Source organism: Hermetia illucens, chromosome 2 (assembly GCF_905115235.1).
Source record: "Hermetia illucens chromosome 2, iHerIll2.2.curated.20191125, whole genome shotgun sequence".
Classification (NCBI taxonomy): Eukaryota; Metazoa; Arthropoda; class Insecta; order Diptera; family Stratiomyidae; genus Hermetia; species Hermetia illucens.
Genome location: NC_051850.1, coordinates 34,978,124 through 34,997,193, shown reverse-complemented (window position 1 = coordinate 34,997,193; position 19,070 = coordinate 34,978,124). Strand labels below are relative to the sequence as shown.

The 19,070-nt window shown below is 44.4% G+C and overlaps 2 protein-coding genes across 2 annotated transcripts; one reads left to right on the top strand and one right to left on the bottom strand.

Annotated features, from left to right (window-relative positions):
- Nucleotides 1–3,126: 3,126 nt before the first annotated feature.
- On the bottom strand, nt 3,127–14,521 carry LOC119649816 (vacuolar protein sorting-associated protein 26C). Its single transcript, XM_038052147.1, has 4 exons — nt 14,366–14,521; nt 13,768–14,304; nt 3,878–4,100; nt 3,127–3,418 (listed from the first exon to the last, which is right to left on the bottom strand). Exons 1-4 carry the CDS (start codon nt 14,420–14,422, stop codon nt 3,333–3,335), a joined length of 903 nt encoding a protein of 300 aa, XP_037908075.1. The 5' UTR covers nt 14,423–14,521; the 3' UTR covers nt 3,127–3,332.
- Nucleotides 14,522–14,552: 31 nt separating this feature from the next.
- LOC119649817 (coiled-coil-helix-coiled-coil-helix domain-containing protein 7) lies at nt 14,553–15,150 on the top strand. Its single transcript, XM_038052148.1, has 3 exons — nt 14,553–14,741; nt 14,806–14,904; nt 14,963–15,150. Exons 1-3 carry the CDS (start codon nt 14,697–14,699, stop codon nt 15,074–15,076), a joined length of 258 nt encoding a protein of 85 aa, XP_037908076.1. The 5' UTR covers nt 14,553–14,696; the 3' UTR covers nt 15,077–15,150.
- Nucleotides 15,151–19,070: the final 3,920 nt, after the last annotated feature.

Genomic DNA, 19,070 nt, shown 5'->3' with positions numbered 1-19,070 from the left:
CAAAATATATATTAAGTATAAGCTTCGACTACTTTCCACAGCGGAAGTTACTTTACGATTCAGACGAAGGGTCGAATACGTACCCCGACGAAGTAAACATTTTTCCAAGCCAGACAATCCGAGTGTTAGATTTTTGGCTTGAAGACTTCGGGCTGAAGCTTGCCAAATAGAAAACGAAGTTGGTACTTTTTACAAAGCGGCGGGAACTGAAAACCGTTCAGATTAGCGACGGTGCACATATGCTTCGCTTGGATGTAACCTTCAACACCAAGCTGAAGTTTAAACCACACTTAAAGCCTACTTGGTAGAAGGCAGTGACCACCAGCTCAGCATTGGCAAGGATGCTTCTAAATATAGGCGGCACGAAACACAGCCAACGATAACTTTCATCAAAGGGTCGTCAGCTCTATTCTTTTCTACGTGGCACCATTGTGAGTATCAGCAATAAAAATCGCAGACAGCTTCAATCTGCATATCGGCTAAGTGCCCTCCGAATATGTTGCGCCTACCAGACAACTTCTTATGAGGAGATTTAGTCGATGAAACAAGCCGCTTGTACGAGAAGCAAGAAGCGAACCGAAGCAAGCAAAATGGAGGAATGAGGTCATTAACTACATGGCAAACAGTATGGGACCAGACAAGAAATACCTGCCCAAGATTTGAAAGCTCAAGAAATAACCTTGAAACTGAGGTAAATACCCATTTAACGGTGGAAAATCTGGTAAAGTACATTGTGAAATCGAATACAACATGGAACGCGTTAGTTACCATACAATGGTGAAACAGATCCACAGGCGAATAAAAGAAGCAGAAGCGGAGCGGGAACACGGAAGAGAAAGGGAACGCGGTTGCAGCTCATCATCACCAACGGCGCAACAACCGGTATCCGATCTAGGCCTGGCTTAGTAAGGAACTCCAAACATCCCGGTTTTGCGCCGAAGTCCACCAATTCGAAATTTTTAAAAGCTGTCTTGCGTCCTGACCTACGCCATCACTCCGTCTCAGGCAGGATCTGCCTCGTCTTCTTTTTCTACCATAGATATTGCCCTTATACACTTTCCGGGTGGGATCATCGTCCTCCATACGCCCACCGTAACCTATTGAGCCGGATTTTATCCACAACCTAACGGTCGTGGTATCGTTCGTAAATTTCGTCGTTATGTAGGCTACGGAATCGTCCATCCTTATGTAAGAGGCCAAAAATTCTTCGGAGGATTCTTCTCTCGAACGCGGCCAAGAATTCGCAATACTTCTTGCTAAGAACCCAATGGTGGTGGTGGTGATATGGTCAGCATAGGCCAGTAGTTGAGTGGACTTAAAAAGGATCGTGCCTCTCGCATATAGCTCGGCAACACCGATCACTTTTCCGAGGCCAGATTATAGAGGATGCATCTTAGGGCATCCCCTTGTCTTAGACCGTTGTTGATGTCGAATGGTCTCGATAGTGATCCTGTTGCTTTTATCTGGCCTCGCACAGGTCAGCCTAGCCAGGCTTCTCTGTTTCGTCGGGATACCGAATTCTCTCAAGGCCATGTACAGTTTTACTTTGACTATGCTGTCATAGCCGGCTTCTTTAAGAATGCAACATTACTCGGTATACAACGTTCTTCCGTTCCGTTGCTAGCCTACATTCATCGGGGAACCAGCCGTTCCGACTTTTCTTGCAGCTGGGGCCAAGTATGTTTGTATCAATGATAACGTTCTTCAGGTGATTGTGAAGATCATTTGTTGACGCTTCATCTCCAAGGCATCTGTCGACTGCGGTAATTGCGGCATCCATTTCCCCCTTGTAGGTAATTTATAGGTGTAACGAAGGGCTGTGTTGTGAATGGCTTCAGTATTCATTCTCACTTGACTGTCAAAGGGGATTGTAGATGGTGTTGTAATTCGAGCCCGGAGCACTATGCCAACGAGATAGTGATAGGAGTCTATATTGGCCTCCCTATATATTTTTTTTACACAAAGCCTTAAAAAATCCAAGAAGGTAATTCTGAAAAAAGAATTCAACCAACAGAACTATTTCGAACTTGGCGTTTCTGAGCTCAAGTCGTGTCAACTGCATAAAGCTGTTTTCCTGTACTCCCCGAACAATTATCAGAAATATTAATTTTATTCCTAATTGTATTCCAGACATGATATTCAAGCAATCAAATAAACCAGTCGGCCAGACCGCGCGATAACGATCATGATGAGCGTGTGGCTTCGAATAACTGGTTGTAGGTTACCAACAAGCAAATTGCTGCTTCGGTGATCTGTAAGTCTTCAGTTCTCCGCCGATTGAAGTAGAACAGGTCATTCCAACCACTAAACGTTATCCCTATCAACTACGACCATCAAAGCTGCGATTGTGGCATTATTGATCGCTTTCAGTGGAACAATCACGAACGGGGGATTTACGAGTATTTACAAGCAGCGAGTGGTGCGAACACGGAAGGCAAGACAAAAAGTATGGTTGTCCTAATGCCTAGAATACATCATAGCCCACCCCATAACATGTTTTTTGTGACTTTAAATTGCAAATTTTAAAACTAAAATTTATTTCTTTCAGCGTAAACCAGGACTTCTATAAAAGATATTATACTTCACTAAACGCCGAAATACTTCAAAGCACCAATGTCCTTACTAAAATCTTATACAACACCGAATAAATAATTGCAGCCTTACCATTTTCAAGCTGTTTCACCATCGCATCTCCTCCTCCCTGTGTCGCCTTTTTTATCATTTCTCTCTAACAGAAAATTTATATGAGGATCTCCAGCCGGTTGGAAACTGCATCGTGCAGAGAATGAAGCATTTGCACCATGCAAAGAGCTACAAAATTGGTGAATCTTCCTTAGCGATAAGAATCTCATGCATACTATATCAACCACTTGCTTGCTCACTGTTACTTTACCTTCACCTTCTCAACCATTCTGAGACATAGATAAATTTAACAATGACTGGAAAAAAAAATACATAAGAGTCCCATACAAAATTGTACATCGTTAAAATGCAAATGAGTTTAAGGTTTTTCCTGGCGTCTCATCGTTTGTGCTCAGAGCATGTGAAAAAATAAACGAGAGAATATTTTACCGTAAGGAATAGAATGGAAACTTATGGTTTGTTTTAAAACAGAAAAGTATTTTTTTTTCCTTTTTGTGAATTTATTCGAATTTAATTCTTTTCAGAGAGTGCTATCGTAGCTGTAGAGTTGAATTAAATATTCAAGATTACGTTAAACGGCCTATTGTAAAGTATAAGTGAATGCTCTTAAAAGTACGTCTATAACAAGTATTCGAAATTGCAATATTCGCTGCATCCTGTTCCATCGTTAGTATGCCCCTCCATCGCTGTTAATTCCATCTCTTCAAGACTATCTGGAAGTTTTCTGTCACCAAATAGTCATCCTTGAACACAATCACCAAATTGACTTCGAATTCTGAAATGAAACGATTTTATGAGACTCGAAAATTGCATCCTGTAATCCTGAAAAGATGCGAAGTAATCTGGATAAAGCCTAAGATAGAATGGTGCTGACACTAGAGCTGCTTTCAGACGCTCCGATTGAGCTTAGAATGTCCTCTATAGGATTGTACGAATCGATTTAGGGACTTACTCTTGCCTTCAGTCTAGAAGGGATTACTATTCAATCAAGTGAAAACAGGAGATACTTTAATACACTCAAGACTATTCCGAATTACATTACACTACATTACCTTTGATATACTCAAGGCTATTCCACATTAAAATATAATGGTTAGCTCCTTTTTTCGAAGAGAGTGAGGACCCAATCAACAGGTATAAATTGATCCGTCTAAGCATCCATTCTTACATTGAATCATCCAAAGTACGTGCATGCAACATTTGGGAGCAACTAAAAAAAGCCACCCCAACTTACCAACTTTGAAATTCTTCGTTATTAACGTTGGACATGTAAATAATCGCGGAAATATCATAAAAATTGGTATTTGCACTTTCGGACAAACGTTTCCATCTGCTATTTGTATATTCTGTATTTCAGTCGCATCACGTGAATATCCTTCGGCACATCCGCACGTTTCAACACGTACTAGTTGAATTTCAATTGATTTGATTGCAACTTCTGTATGTTGTACGGTTACCTACTCGCATTTACACCCAGCCAGGATAGGGTCGACCGAAACCCAAATATATGTGTGGCGAAAGCATGAAACGAAACAAACAAAAAATAAGGGAAAAAATAAACAAACAGGAAAGAATGAGAAAATAATATTATTGAAATACTATGTGTATGGTGTTTTCCTGCAGAAAAAGAAACAGGAAGTGGGACGAAAACAAGCAAAGGGTACCAGATATCTATGTTACTAAATTGAGTTTGTACTGGAAATTACGTGCTTTGTGGAAAAGATGATAGGACGAATTTGCAATACACATAGTCACTGTGTCATTTCACTTCCACTGAAGACAATTAGATTATGGAAAACAAGAAAAGGATACCTTGAAAGATACAATAAAAATTAGAGGGTATAGGACGTTAACCATGACAGCTTTCTACCTATATTGAATACTAGCTTTCAGGATTTCATTCATAAACAAAAGAGTGAAGAAACATGTGAAGATTATTAAATTACTTCCACTGTAATTCGACATATTGAAAGGAAAAATAGATCTTCTAACAAGCATAATAACAATGGCAGAATGGAAGTGAAATTTGAACACTTGCACGAGTCTTACTCGATGTGGATTAATTAGGACGTGAATGTTTGCTTTCTGAAACCCATAACCCGTCTTGAAAACATAGACTTCACTTTGTGTTGTGTATGTGGCTTGTTGTCCAGGCTTTTCCCATATTACAGATCTAAAACTTTTTCAAAGTACATAATACTTTGGAATAACGGGAAAGCATCATCGTCCTACCTGAGGTATTTTAAGAACAATAGGAGCTCTATTAGTTCTCACATGTTCACTGGACAAAGCAAAATAAATCCAGAGCCAAAGAGGAAGGATTTCTAATGTAACTTTTCTCCATGGGTAACAATGGCGTTTTCTCAGTCAATAGATCACTACTCAACACAGAAATCAAATAAACAAGATGCATATCTGCTTCAATGGTAAGTAACTAAGTATAGTTTACGAACGGGAATGTTGCGTATCTGAACAGAAATCAAATGGAATTAAACCTAACTCCAAGTTCATCATGATCTTAATATCAATGGAAACTTCATTCCACGATGAATGAATCAGCCCTCGTAGACTCGAATCTCATTCAAATTTAGGAAGCAACAAACCAACACACAGAAGTGGATAACATACCTACTGCCTACTCTTAATAAACAGTATTTTCACCGGGTAGTAGCTTTGTACTGAAGAAGGGGATATATCGCTCCCGATATATATATATACATAGTATAGCCATAAGTTCTGTCAGTCGATGCATATAGCAAGAAATGTTAGGCCGCCGAAACTGGTAACACTGCCCACGGAGAGTATCTAACCATACTACATTTCCGTCAGACTTTCAGCTTCCAAAGGTCAGTAGCGTGTAAACCACAACACAATGAAGTTTGATAATTACGATTATTGCATTGCACCAATGTGGAAATACGCCGAAAAAGATTCATATTTTGGTAAAAAAGCTGCTGGTAAACGAACGATTCGTTTTTAGGACATTAGCTCGATACCGCGAAACAGCGTGTTCGCCGCAATCCTCTCCGCAAGCAGAAACGAATGTTGGCGGAAATGGGCGTTTCAACTCTAAGTATGAGTCATATTTTACGAGAAGATATCCGTCTCGATGCGTACTGGCGGTGCGTTAGCCATATGTTAACGCCAAAACTGAAGGAAATACGGCAAACTCGGTGTGCTGCTCTTCTGCAACGATTTCCCGGTAAAAAAATCGCAAAATTCTATTTTCTGATGAAAAATATTTTACCATCGAGGAAAAATTCAACTGACAAAATGATCGAATATATGCTCACAATTGTTATGAAGACAAGGAAAATGCTCCGCGAATCCAATGTCGTCACCATCCGACTTCTGTCATGGTATGGTGGGGCGTCTCATATCATGGAGTAACTTACAAGGCCGGGGTCAAAACCAATGCGAGCGTGTACGAAAAGATGTTAGAGGATGTAGTCGAGCCATTGAGTGAATCTCTGTTCGCTGGAAAGCCACGATGCTTCCAGCAGGACTCGGCCTCCGCTCACAAAACCAAGATAATTCAGCAGTGGTTAGCGACGCATGTTCCTGACTTCATAACCGCGGATGAATGGGCCTCAGCCCAGATTTGAATCCTCTGGACTACAGCCTTTGGGCTAAGTTACAGGAGACTGCCTGCGATCGAACTTACACCGATTTGGAGAGTTTGAAGGCCACCATCGTGCGTGCAGCTCGAGAAATGCCGCTTCATACTGTGCGTGAAGCCATCGATATATGGCCTCGCAGACTTCGGGCCTGTATAGCTGCTAGCAGCGGCCATTTTGAATAAATTAAACTCTATGTTTCCCTTTTCTAATGATGTACTTTTCGATTGATTTGGCTTATTACTTCGTGAGAAATAAAGATTTGTTTGACTGACAGAAAATATGGCTATACTATGTATACCTGGCGCATCAGGTTAAATGCGACCTGAGTTGCAAACGCAGAGCTGCATGCAAACAGGCGCGTGTCATGGGCTACGGATAATGACATGACCCTCCGGGTCAGCTATGAATATCTCAAGATGATCCTAAAAATAAGTAGTCGCGGACAAGCAGAACATTTCCAATTGTTTTCGTCTTTCCTAACCTATTCTTCCTTTTCTGGGGGAGTAAACCTCCTTAACAAATCCGTAATCTGGGATGAAGGAATCGACGCGCCTACCGGATGAATTGCAGTGATGTTACACTGTATTTCAGCGACTCCCCTCCAAATAACTTTCCTACCTTTGGAGGTAACCATGGGACATTGCAACATTGGGGCTCTGTTGCAGGCTGACTGGTTCCCATTACTCGTGGTAGTAAAATTGGGGGCCTTTGTTTAAATTTTTTATATGGGACCCCAGGGACACGAAGACAGTACCCAACAGGGTTAAGAGTCGCTCAACAACACCAAAGCGGTTCTTCGCGTTTGGATGTTTTGACGGTTATGCCGTAACCACCAGGCGTCGTATGGTTTGGACGAACCAACTTAACGAATTTATCGTCCGCGAATAGACCGTGTCACGGATTTGGAACGGAATCCATCAGGGTACAGACACCAACTCCATGACGCATTCATAACCCGCTTTCCGGAACTAAATCATGTTCCGGAGCAAAACGTCAATCAATACCGGGTGATAGTGAAAAATAATCGAGTTACCCTACCAACTAGGCAACAAATTTTTCACTTGAGCTCGGTCTGGAGTCATCAACTTACCGGACTAAACAAAGGAGCAACACGAATACTCCACCTGTAAAGCACTCCATGAACCCAGTAATCAGGAGAAGCTTAGACTGGGGATGTCGAACCAATTTATAATGAAGCTTTGACCGCATTCCAAGTCGTATTCACAGGATATGCTAAGATTCTCCCAGACATTACGCCAAAAATACCAAAACTAAAGTTTACTTCGGCAACTAGTAACATCATTGCTGCCGTTGACAGAATTTTGGCTGATCGTTTGGCTAGCGAGATTACTGTTATAGAAGAAACTACCATCTCTCCAATGATATGCCAATCGAAGAAATCCTCGAGGTGCTGAAGCAGAAACTTTCGCTTTCAACGAACGACAGACAACACCTTGTTCTTTCAAAACCAATGGGGATTCTATAAACATCTCACCAACTCAAGTCGTGAAAGTAACCTCCATCTGGATCAGACAGAAGACTTCTGGAGAAATGTTTGGAGCGAACCTAGCCGTTGAAATTTAGAAGCAGCGTGGCTCCCACACCTTATGCGTTCATGCGAGGCCCTCCCCGAAATGACCACCCCTGACATTTCTGAAGCTGACGTGCTTCTACGTCGCTTGAAAAGGCAGGTAATTGGAAGGCGCCAGGAGTTGAGAAGATTTACAACTTCTGGCTGAAGCAGTTCAAGAACACTCACAGGGTATTGACAAATCATCTTAACCAGATGATTGCCTATCCTAAATTAGTTCCACAATTTTTCACCAAGGGAATAACTTTTCTCATCCCCAAGCAAGAGGGTGCCTCTTGCCCTTCAAAATGTCGACCAATTATGTGCCTTCCTACCATCTACAAGGTCTTAACTTCAGTTCTGTGCACGAACATCTCAAAACATCTTGATGTTCATAAATTGATAGCTGAGGAGCAAAAAGGATACGCAAAAGGCTCCCAGGGCTGTAAAAATCAGCTTATAATCCATTCAGTAGCTTTGAAGCAGGCTGTCCACCAAAACCGAAATATCTCGACAGCCTACATCGATTATAAATCAGGCTTTGACTCCATATCGCACTCGTAGTTACAACATGTGTACAACACTTGTACGAAATCAACCCGAATGTGGTTCTTCTCCTGAGAACAGTGATGAAAAATTGGAGCACGAAGCTATCGGTATCCTCACAAATATCAGGAGAGATACCAATCGGGCGTGGCATTTTCCAAGGCGACTCTCTAAGCCCACTGTGGCTTTGTTTGGCTTTGAATCCACTATCCCATATTTTGCATGAAAGCAAATACGGTCTCCACGTCAAACATATTGACGACATTAAATTGTATACCAAAGATGAAAACCAACTTCATTCCTTGCTGGACATCATCTTCCAGTTCAGCAAGGATATCGGCATGCAGTTGGGTTTGGATAAATGTCGCATAAAAACAATTGTTCGGGAAAAACACACCGAAAACGGAGGATATAGCCATAATAACATCCGGGTTGAGGATATGAATTCGGATGACGTCTACAAATACCTCGGCGTATTGCAAGCAACAACTCCTGCTGTGGCAATAATGAAATTTAAGTTGCTGGAGGAGTTTGAACGGCGTCTGGATCTTGCCCTTAAAACCGAGTTGTTCAAGAAAAATAAAATCATGGCAATCAACACCTTCGCCATTCCCGTCCTTGTATATACTTTCAGTGTGATACAGTGGAGTAATACGGTCGAAACGTTAAGGTAGTTCACAAAATCCTAGATTGTTACGAGATTAGGCTGAATCATGTCTCGTTTGAACAATCCATCTAACTTTCTTCTCTTTATTCTGGCAACTACAAAACCCGGGCACGGTGGGAATCCTGATCGGAGGGTTAACATCGCAATTCCTACTTCATTGCAGAACTAGGTCGGACAAAAGTGGGAGAGGAGAGGAAAATCCCACCCAGCCCCGAAAAAAAGGAATGATAGGTTGACCCCCATCATTTGCTCTATCGGGTCGAGGAGAAAATACAATGAATTAAGAAATTCGCTCCTTAGTGGCTTGAAAGACAGGTGGACATGGAGAGTAAGAGAAATAATAATAATAATAATCGTTGGCGCAACAATCCATATTGGATCAGGGCCTTGAAGTGTGTTAGAGCACTTCATTCAAGACCGTAACGGTACACTAGGAGGCAATGTGGTCAGCATTACGCTCGCCCGAGATTATTACCCTGCTTTGACTCAGGTACTCATTCACAGCTGAGTCGACTGGTATCCGACGTCAAATCACGATGCAAATTCCACTGCCACCAGTGAGATTTGAACCGCGACCTTCCGTATGACAGCCTAGTGCTCTAACCACTGAGCTATCCGGACACAGAGACACAGAGTAAGAGAAAATCCGCTGAAAACAGACACAACCGCGCTTCCCGATGAAAACACCGCGAGCGCTAAGTGGATCGCAAACAGCACGTTGCAGAGCAAACCGGGGAAAAAACAAAACAACACACCGGGTCATCAGGAAACCCTCTGCTTAAAATTAAAGCTGACACGGAGGATGGAGTACCAAAAGAAAAGGTTGGGAGACGAAGGAGGACTAGACCCCCAGCTCTGCTTATTAAATCGACAGAAGGCAAGACTTTTGCGTCCTCAGTGAAATCAGTTACAAGTTCATGCCCGAAGATACCGAAGCAAAACTGTCTTCCATTCGAAAAACGAAAGATGGTGGGGTCTTAACCGAATTAGGCCCGAGGACAACAAATAAAGTAATGTTCTGTAAAGCAGTCAAGAGGCTTCTGGAAGAGAAAGCTTTGGTTTCCAGCTTGAAACTCACGTACTCTCTGGAAAGCCGAGATCTTGACTGCCTTACAGAAAATAACGAGGTAGAAAGGTCCATCAAGCACGAATGTCCGGCGATAATCAATGTCTGGATTGGTATCACCTCTGCGAACTCTCGAGGCTAAAAACTCGCCGTGATGGAAGTTGCGGAACAATAAGCTTCTAAACAGCGGAAAAATTTGAATTGGTTGAGTTGTGTGTAGGGTACGAATCCGGGCCACCCCAACTAAATGTTACAGATGTTTGGATTATGGGCGCACGTCTACAACCTGTCGGGGACCTGGCAGAAGGGCAACATGCCGCAAATGCGGTCAGGCAGGTCATAAAGCGAGCACTTGCATCGACAAGGAGAGTTGCGTCCTATGCAGGGACCGTGACGCACCTGATGAGAACGTTTCGCACACTGCGAGCTCGGGGCGGTGTCTAGTCGTCAGAACAGAACTGGAAAGAGCTAGGACGCGGTCAACATGATTCGTATCCTACAAATTAATATGCACCGGAGTGCAACCGCTCATAAGTTGTTAGTTCGCTGCGTAGACCAAAGCTGATTTAGTGCTCATCAGTGAGCAGTACCGAAACAAGGACCCAACTTCTTGGCACGCTGACATATCAGGTACCGCTGTCATTTGAATTCAGGACGACACACATCACAAGGGTTCTTGTCCAAGGCCGAGGGGGCGATTTTGTCTGGATTCGATGTTGGGGGTAACATTTTTCAGTGTCTACACCGAATGACCGGACTTTCGACACAGGCTTGATGCTCTGGAGGGAGCTTGGGCACTTGAATGGGGCATACCCCATCCAGACTCCAGAGGACAACGAATTCTCGAAATGGCGGCGAGAATAGGACTGTTAGTTTTAAACACCCGTGCACCCCAACGTTACGACGCCCAAGCTGCGAGGGAAGCATTCCAGAAGTAACCTTCTCGTCAGAGTCACTAGTGTCGCTAGTAGACGGGTGGCGAGTTCTGGAAAACTTCTCGGCAAGCAACCATCAAGACATTGCCTTCGAAGTGGTTGACGCAAACTCTCTGTGCGGTCGGCGCTCTTTCTGTGCGTGAACCGTCGCGAGGGTGAACACCGATAGGTTTATCGAAACTCCTGGAACATATGGAGCCGCACTGGAAGGTACTCCTGAGAGTGGTGACGCTGCAGCTGGCACTGTCATAAATTCAATTATAAAGCTGATAACGGGCCCGCAGAGCTTCCATGCCCAGGAGGGCATCGAGACGTGGCAAATCTTCTATGGATTGGTGGACAGCGGAAATTGCAGAACTCCGGAAGAGTGTCATACACTCCGCCGCTTAATACAATGTCTAAACGACAAGGAGGAGGCATGTACCATAATGACAGCCAAAAGAGACTCCGCAGCACAATAAACAGGAGCAAAGCTCGCTGCTGGCGGGATCTGGTCGATGAGGTAAATATTGACCATTGGAGATTCGGTTACAAACTGATAACCCGAAAAATCGGGGCCCTGCGAAGACCCTGTTCACTTAAGGCCGAGCAGATGGACCCCATTGTATGGGCACTATTCCTTGCACACCACGTACAGGATGATAACATCGGCACATAGAGCACCGAGGATTGCCGACTTTTCTCTGTAAAAGAATTTGGAACATGCAGTCCTCTCTACGAAAAATAAGAAGACGATGGCCGATGGTATTCCAGCAGAGGTATACAAACTGGTGCTGCAACATCGGCCAGACCTTCTGCTCGGTGCATTCAATGCTTGGCTGAAATGGGGCATTTTCCCTTCTCGTTGGAAGGTGGCGAGGCTTGCGCTGATCAGCAAAGGGAAAGGCCACCGCGAGTCTTTACACCGCCCATTTTGTATGCTTGACACTATTGGGAAAAAGCTCATCAAAAATAGACTGGCTGAAGCGATACGCGCTTCCGGAGACTTATCCTCAAGGCAGTTCCGTTTTAAAACAGGGAGATCCATAATTGATGCTGCAATACAAGTCGTGGATGCCATTCGCCAAGCGGAGGCACATAGCCGATGAGCAAGACGAATGGTACTCCTCATAATGCTCGATGTGAGCAATTCCGTAAGATGGAGAGACATTCTAGGCATACTAGACAATACTTTCCACGTGCCGAACTATCTCTTACTAATATTGAGGCACTATCTGAAGAACCGCGCCCTGCTCCATGAAACGCTAGAAGGTCAAAGGAGAATGGAGGTCACGTTGGGGGTAATGCAGGGATACATCCTAGGGCCGGTCTCCTGGAACACTTCCTATGATATTCTACTTATACTCGACATGCCAGAACAATCGCGCCTGGTCTGTTATGCGGATGATGTCGCGGCGCTTACGTCAAGCAGACTTGGATGACTGCTCATAGTTGCAACCTTACGCTGGAAAAAAAAAACGAAATAGTCATCCTGTCTAAAAAGAAAGTTCCGACCCGGCGTCCCACATCGTTCGGCGAGTCAATAATCGAGTTAAAGGAAAATTACCTTGGACTGACTTTTGACTCAAAGATGAGCTTTTCCGAGCAAGTCAAATGGGGAGCGGACTAGGCTCAGTTGAAGTTTCGGCACTAAGTAGGCTAATGGCAAATATGGAAGTGGAGGTGGAAGAGATGATTTCCATATCTGTCCTACTCTACGACGCAGAGTTATGGGCTGACGCTCTCAGCAAGGAGGTATATCGGAAACGCCTCACGCAAGTACAGAGACGGAGAGCTTTGCGGGTACCGCTGCCGTCTCTGAACCGGCCGTGATTGCCGTTGCCCTTCTTGCTAAGGAGCGCTTGCATATACAAGCGTAAGGGAGAAGAGCCAAGTGAGATTGCTCGTGAAGAACGACAACGCACCCTCAATGAGTGACAACTCCTTTGGAAAAAATGAAACTCGTGGCAGATGGGCTGCGCGGCTCATTAGCAACTTAGATGCGTGGCTAAATCAAAAGCATGGTGATCCTGACTATTTCCTTACCCAGTTCTTAAGTGGGCGTGGAGGTTTTCAGTCTTAGCTGCACAAGATTGGAAAGGCATGATCCGCGGATTGTTTACTTTGCAATGGAGTTGTAGACGACCGCCAACACACCTTTTTTTCTTATGAAAGGCGGGACTAGATTCGTCAGTAGCTCTATTTCAACACAACTCTCTCCAAAGGACAATGTCGAGGAGATACTGAGGAGCGCTGGCAGCCATGTTGTGCATTACATTCGGATTCTTCTCGTTGCAAAGAAGAGTTCGGCCGGTGGAGGAGCCAGATAGCAGGCGGTTCATTGAACTGACAGTTCCCTTCCTCTTTCCCCTCTCGTTGGTGAAAGGAATTCCCTGATTTGAAGCCTCTACAAGGCGGGAGAGTTGGAGGGCTAGCCCAAAGCAATGTGACAAACGGTTCCTGGCTGGCTCTCTGACGATAGGGGGTGTTTAATTAGAAGTTCGACGACGTACAGTTGTGGGAGTTCAACACCATGTCCTTTAATGCATTCACAATAAGTTTCAATCTAGTATAGAGTCTCTGTCCTAGTTTCGTCTCTGTCCTACTTTCTGTGTTGCACAATAGCAGATAATCCGCCTTTCTATGAAGTGCTTCCTATGATCTATAGAATAAAAGCAAAGTGTTCAGGAGAGAAAGAATTCGAAAGTTTGTTTGTTAACTCCAGCTTGCAATATACTCACAAATCCTGTGAAAGGCTTCGTCAAGCAACACTCCGTCCTATCCAACTTCCCCGTAATCAAAAACCTCGGAATGGATATCCTCTCCTTTGCAGTCTTCTGCAAAGTTTCAGGACTTATGCTGAAATTCACTTCCGTGCTCGCCAACGCCTCCTTCTCTGGCTTGTATTGTATGCAAAATTGCTGCAGTTTCGTGACTGTCTTTGCGAGGAAATTCCTCTTAATCTCACACTTCAGTTGATAGTTCACATTCACAAAAACTCCATGATAAGTTTCATAGAGCATTTTCGGCTCCTTATTGGTTGTAAGTGGAATTTCGAAGTGGAACTCCGATAGTCCTGGGGAAAGTTTCCCTGGCGCGCTCAATTCCAATGTTGTGTTGAGTAATTGGATTGGCTTCACGGAGTTGTAGAATGCCTCGAAAATGCCGAAATTCTTGCTGCTAAGCTGTAAATTGACTACACCCTCCATGTTGAGGGCGATTCCTTCATGTTTTGATTCAGTGCTGCAGTTGACCTGCACCACTCCAGCCAGAAGTTCCTGAAAATCACATTCAAATATCACTGGAGGAACAAACTCCAAGGTAGATAGCAACACTTACACCTTCATGATAAATTTTGTTCAGTTTTTTCAATTTGATATCTAAAGTAATCGACATGTTTCACGATAAGGAATTGTTTACATTGGACAGTGGACGGCTCTGATTGCGCAGAAGTCAATTTTTCAGCTGATTGGGAAGTGTCAGTGCGAGTTTTGTTTTGGTTACCCTTCCAGCCGGGTGTCATCTTCACTAGCAGCTGATTGCCTTCCCGGCTTTCCATGGGTCTTCCAATCACGAAGTATGGCAGCTTCGTTCGCTAACCTTCTCCCTGCTTCGTTATATAAAAGTCAAAACAAATTTCACTTTTTTTATATCACTGCCGGCTCTAGACATGTCGAAGAATCCAAATGCTGAGCGCGATAACCCTTGCCTGAAGGTATTTATGTCCGATCAAGCCCCTTCTCTGGCTACTACCAATCCCTAAAATGATATCATTTCAGGAACAAGAACTCTCGTACAAATGCTTGCATAAAAACAATTTTGACCGCGAAAAGTGTGAAGTCTACTTTGCTAACTACAACAATTGCAAGGAGTTTTGGGTAAATGCACTTCCCCTAGCCAATGTGCCACAGATGCTAATTGATTTCATTTCCACAGAATAAGGTTCGGAGTGACCGGCGGTTCCGGGGTATCACACCATATCTTCCAGATATTGCAGACCGAGAACAAATTAAGGCGGAATACATGAAGACGAAACCAGCGCCGCAATGACATTGGTATTTGTTAAGCTCTCCCCTTCTCCCCCTCTTCAGTGTTGTTATTAAATAAAATTTAGTATGAAATCATGATTTCATTTAAAAGGCGCCAAATTGCAGCAGACACAATTTCAATTTCATTCGGACAGCAAAAGCGGTCAAAGTGGAGAACTTCAGTATCAGCATTCGTTGATATTTTTTCAGCATTGAATAGTGTACTTCACTTTTCTTCCTAACTTCTCGTAAAGTGACTCCTGAACTTCCCCTAAAGACTTTTTTTCGGGTATATGGGTGAAATGTATTTACGCACAAAATGCCTGGTTCCTGTCTCAGACCGGGTACCGGCTTAAACACCTCCTGGAGCGTCTAGGACTGACTCGGAACCATTTGGCAGATTACTTCAGGCCAAACCTTATGAGTATCGTCCCCTTTTTCGCCTTGAATGTAACTTGCCACCCGGCTCCACATGCCGTCGCTCTACAGCAAGGCCTTAATTATAGTGTCCGGGAACGCAAGGCACCCTTCCATCAAAAGGTGATGTCGATAACGCTGCCACATTCTGCAGATGAAAAAGGTGTGCCGGGCATCCTCCACCACATCCTTGCAATAAATACAGTCGGGCGACCGATTGTGTGGAGGTAAGGTTGAAAATACCCATGTTCGCTGAGCAGCTGGGTTAGGTAGTGGTCAATCTAAGCGTGCTTTCGCGCGGTCCACCTACCGATTGATCCTCTTTCCTAAGATGCTGCCATGCGCAAAGAGTATACGCTCTCTCTTCACAAGCAACAGTTTCCTCATTTCCCTCGCCTTTTATATGGTATAAAAGCCTCCGCTAAGCAGCATGGAAAGCAACCGGAATAACTCCCGCTACCAACTTTACTGCTGGTTCGGTATGATAGGCGGTCATAGCTCACAGAGCCCCTCGTCTTTTTACTTGGATTACTTAAAAAAGTCAGTCCATACTTCGGAAGCGTAAAGGAGGACGTACTGATCCGCGCTCATCAACAAGCGACGCCTGCTGGATAAGAGACCTCCAACATTAGACATCAGCCGGCAAATTGCAATCATTCTAGCCACACTCTTGTCTGCGGTGCTGCGAATCTGCTCGATGAAGCTCATCTTCGAGGCTCTCATAATGCCAAGGTGTTTGACCGCCGGCTTCGACTAGATGATGGTTTCACCTACTTGAATAGAGAAACTGTGGAAACCTCTCCTTGGGGTTCAGCTATACATCTGCTTACTCGCCGAATCACCATTCGCATTGTACGCTGAGTTTGCTCAGCGTGCGCGCAGCAACGAGTGCCGCAACATCATCCGGATATCTGACCAGACGCACGATTATCATCCGGATATCCGGCCAGATGCAATTCATAGATCCGATGTTACCTTCACTCCACGCTGTCCTTCGTGGGTCTTGTAAATTAGGCCACGGTTCTTTCAATAGTCTCTCAATTTGCACAATTGATAGCCTGGAGTATGGAAACGATTTTCCAGTGCATCGCAGAATTGAAGGCGTTTCTTACTGTGGCTATGTGCCTCAGCCAATTTCACCGCTTGGATCATCTACTCAATAGCATCAATTGTAGATCGCCCCGCTCTAAAAACATATTGTGTTGGTGAGTAGTCCCCCGCAACACGTATTACGTCAGTCAGTCGTGCCTTGGTGAGCTTTTCAAGCAGCTTCCTCACTGTCTCCAACATACTGAGCGGACCATACTCTAACGGCGCCTCGGGGTCACCTTTGCCCTTGCTTATCAGCACAGGTCTCGCAACCTTCTAGCGGAGGGAAAAACTCCCACTATCAAACATGCATTGAATGCTCCTATTTACTGCTCGGCTTCTATTTACATACGAGTTTCAACACTTCGCTGAGAATATTATCCGGTACTTTCGCTTTTTTGTCCTTAATGGACAGGACCGCCTTCTTTCATTCCTTTCCAGTTAAGACTGGGCATTCCGCAGTACTCAATCCTTCATCGACAGTGTCAGTTCGGATGATGTGGACAGACAAAAGGGACTGTATGATTCCTTCCATGTTCGCTGCTTCCATAGAACAGGGTGACCGATGGGTACTGAGTTTGTTTTGGTAACCAGCTTATATCTGAAGCTCCATGGTTTTCGGTTTACGTCGTTGATTAGTTCCTGACAGCAGCGTGCCTTCTGCATGTTGATTTCGTAACAGAGTTCATTTGTACCACTTTTATACTCTGCGGATCTAAGCAGCATCTTGTCTTGGCCTCTTGTCTTGCTCACGCTGAGCAATCCCCAGAAGTCTGAGGCAGTTTCTCCATTGGCCTGTCAATTCCCGCCGTCCACCAGGACACAGGCAATTCCCGCCTCCTCCCTTTGGGAGCCGATACATGACAAGCTGTAGTGATAAGGCTCCTTGTTGAATGAACTAGCGATTCAATTGTAGTTCTTCTGTCTGCACCTGGGTCTTGTGGCTGATTTACCCCTCTTGAGAGAGCTTCGGCAAATTTTGCAACGTCCATGCTCCACTTGGTAGATGTTTACCCGACAGCAGAACAATGGGAAGAGCCGTCAGTCACTTCAAAGAAAATGAACTGGTGATCACTGGCCGTGAAATCTTCCATTACCTTCCATCGTTGGACCGTTGACACTAAGTTACACCGTAGAAAAAGTTACGTTTGGGATAGTGCCCTCGCAACCTGGACGTTGGAATGTCGGAATGTTATCGGTATTTAGGACAATAAGTTTTGTGCTGGCGCTTATCTCCTAAATATGTGTGCCTCGAAAATTTGGTTGAGGCATCCACCATTCGAGAGTTCTGGCGCTAAAGTCTCCTCCGACTAGAACTCTCCCTTCCATATTTCTAATCTCATCTTCCAAGACGATCTTCTTATCGTTCTTCAACCCAAGCCCCACAAATATATCGCCGCTCACGTTAGTTCACCACCATGTTGACTAGCGATTATCCGGGTCTGCCAACTGGAAGATGTAAGTCGACTTAGTTCGGATATAACAAGGGTCGTTGACGGTCAGTAACTTTGCCCTCTCTGTCCGAACCCGTTTATTATATGCAAACCCCGGAAAGAGCATACAGGAAAGAATTTTTGTGGAATTTTAGGTTCGACCTTGTGTATTTGGCCATACATTTCCTGAGAATTGTCCTTTCAAACCGTTGGAAGGCTTCGGCTACGTTGGGGGACATGGTAGCCCATGCTGGGAAACCATAGGTCAGAATTGGTCGAATTAGGGTTTTGTACGAAAAGGTTTCAGTAGCAGGAAACAGGGCCCGAGAGAAGAGGAGGTTTTTTAAGGCAGCTAAGGCCTTGGAAGTTTTGGCTACAGATTATCTCATATGGAAGTTGAATTGAAGTTTGTTGAGACAGTATTTAATGTTTTGTTTTGGTGTGGAGTGTGATTGGTAATGCGTAGTTATAGATTTTTACTTTCTGTCACTGTGCGTCTGTGGCACTTCCCGCTGGGGTTTTCAAAACAAATAACCTCTGATTTATGACAATCAACGGTGAAGGCCTACCAGCTCAAATAAGCAATGATTCTATCGGTTAGGTATGGTGTCGTCCGCGAAGAGGATCCCTCCTTATGCGGGGGAGAAAGACCGGGCGCGGAGCAGCCTGGGCTACCGTTGGCGTAAAGGAGAAATTTACAGGAGGCAGGGGAATATCGTGGAGGAAGATGCTAAAAAGTTTGGGCCTAGGATGGAGCCCTCCTGAGTCTACAGAGAAGTCGATGGAACGAAGTCCGTTGAAGCGCACGTGACAAGTTCTTTTGGAGAGGAAGTCTAAAAGTATTCTAAATAAGGGGGGGGGGGGGGGGGGGGGAGGTGGGTAATTAGCCTGGATTGGCTTCAATGGCAGACCCTGTTTCCAAACTGAATCGAATGCGTTTTCAAGATCTAAGGCACAGACTACAGCACATTGTCTGTTTCCAGGTGATTCAGGATGTGGTCTTGCAGGTAGAGAATTGCCTGTTCAGTGGATCTGAGGCTTTCGAATTCGAATTGATTAAGTGGAGTCATAGGGGGT

Bases quoted from the DNA above. Each gene is read 5' to 3' on its own strand.
- LOC119649817 (XM_038052148.1), top strand. From the start codon at position 14,697: ATGTCGAAGAATCCAAATGCTGAGCGCGATAACCCTTGCCTGAAG. The intron at 14,742-14,805 runs GTATTTATGTCC...ATATCATTTCAG, and splicing joins GCGATAACCCTTGCCTGAAG to GAACAAGAACTCTCGTACAA. The intron at 14,905-14,962 runs GTAAATGCACTT...TCATTTCCACAG, and splicing joins ACAATTGCAAGGAGTTTTGG to AATAAGGTTCGGAGTGACCG.
- LOC119649816 (XM_038052147.1), bottom strand. From the start codon at position 14,422: ATGTCGATTACTTTAGATATCAAATTGAAAAAACTGAACAAAATTTAT. The intron at 14,305-14,365 runs GTAAGTGTTGCT...TGTGATTTTCAG, and splicing joins ACAAAATTTATCATGAAGGT to GAACTTCTGGCTGGAGTGGT. The intron at 4,101-13,767 runs GTGAGTATATTG...AAATGCGAGTAG, and splicing joins CGAAGCCTTTCACAGGATTT to GTAACCGTACAACATACAGA.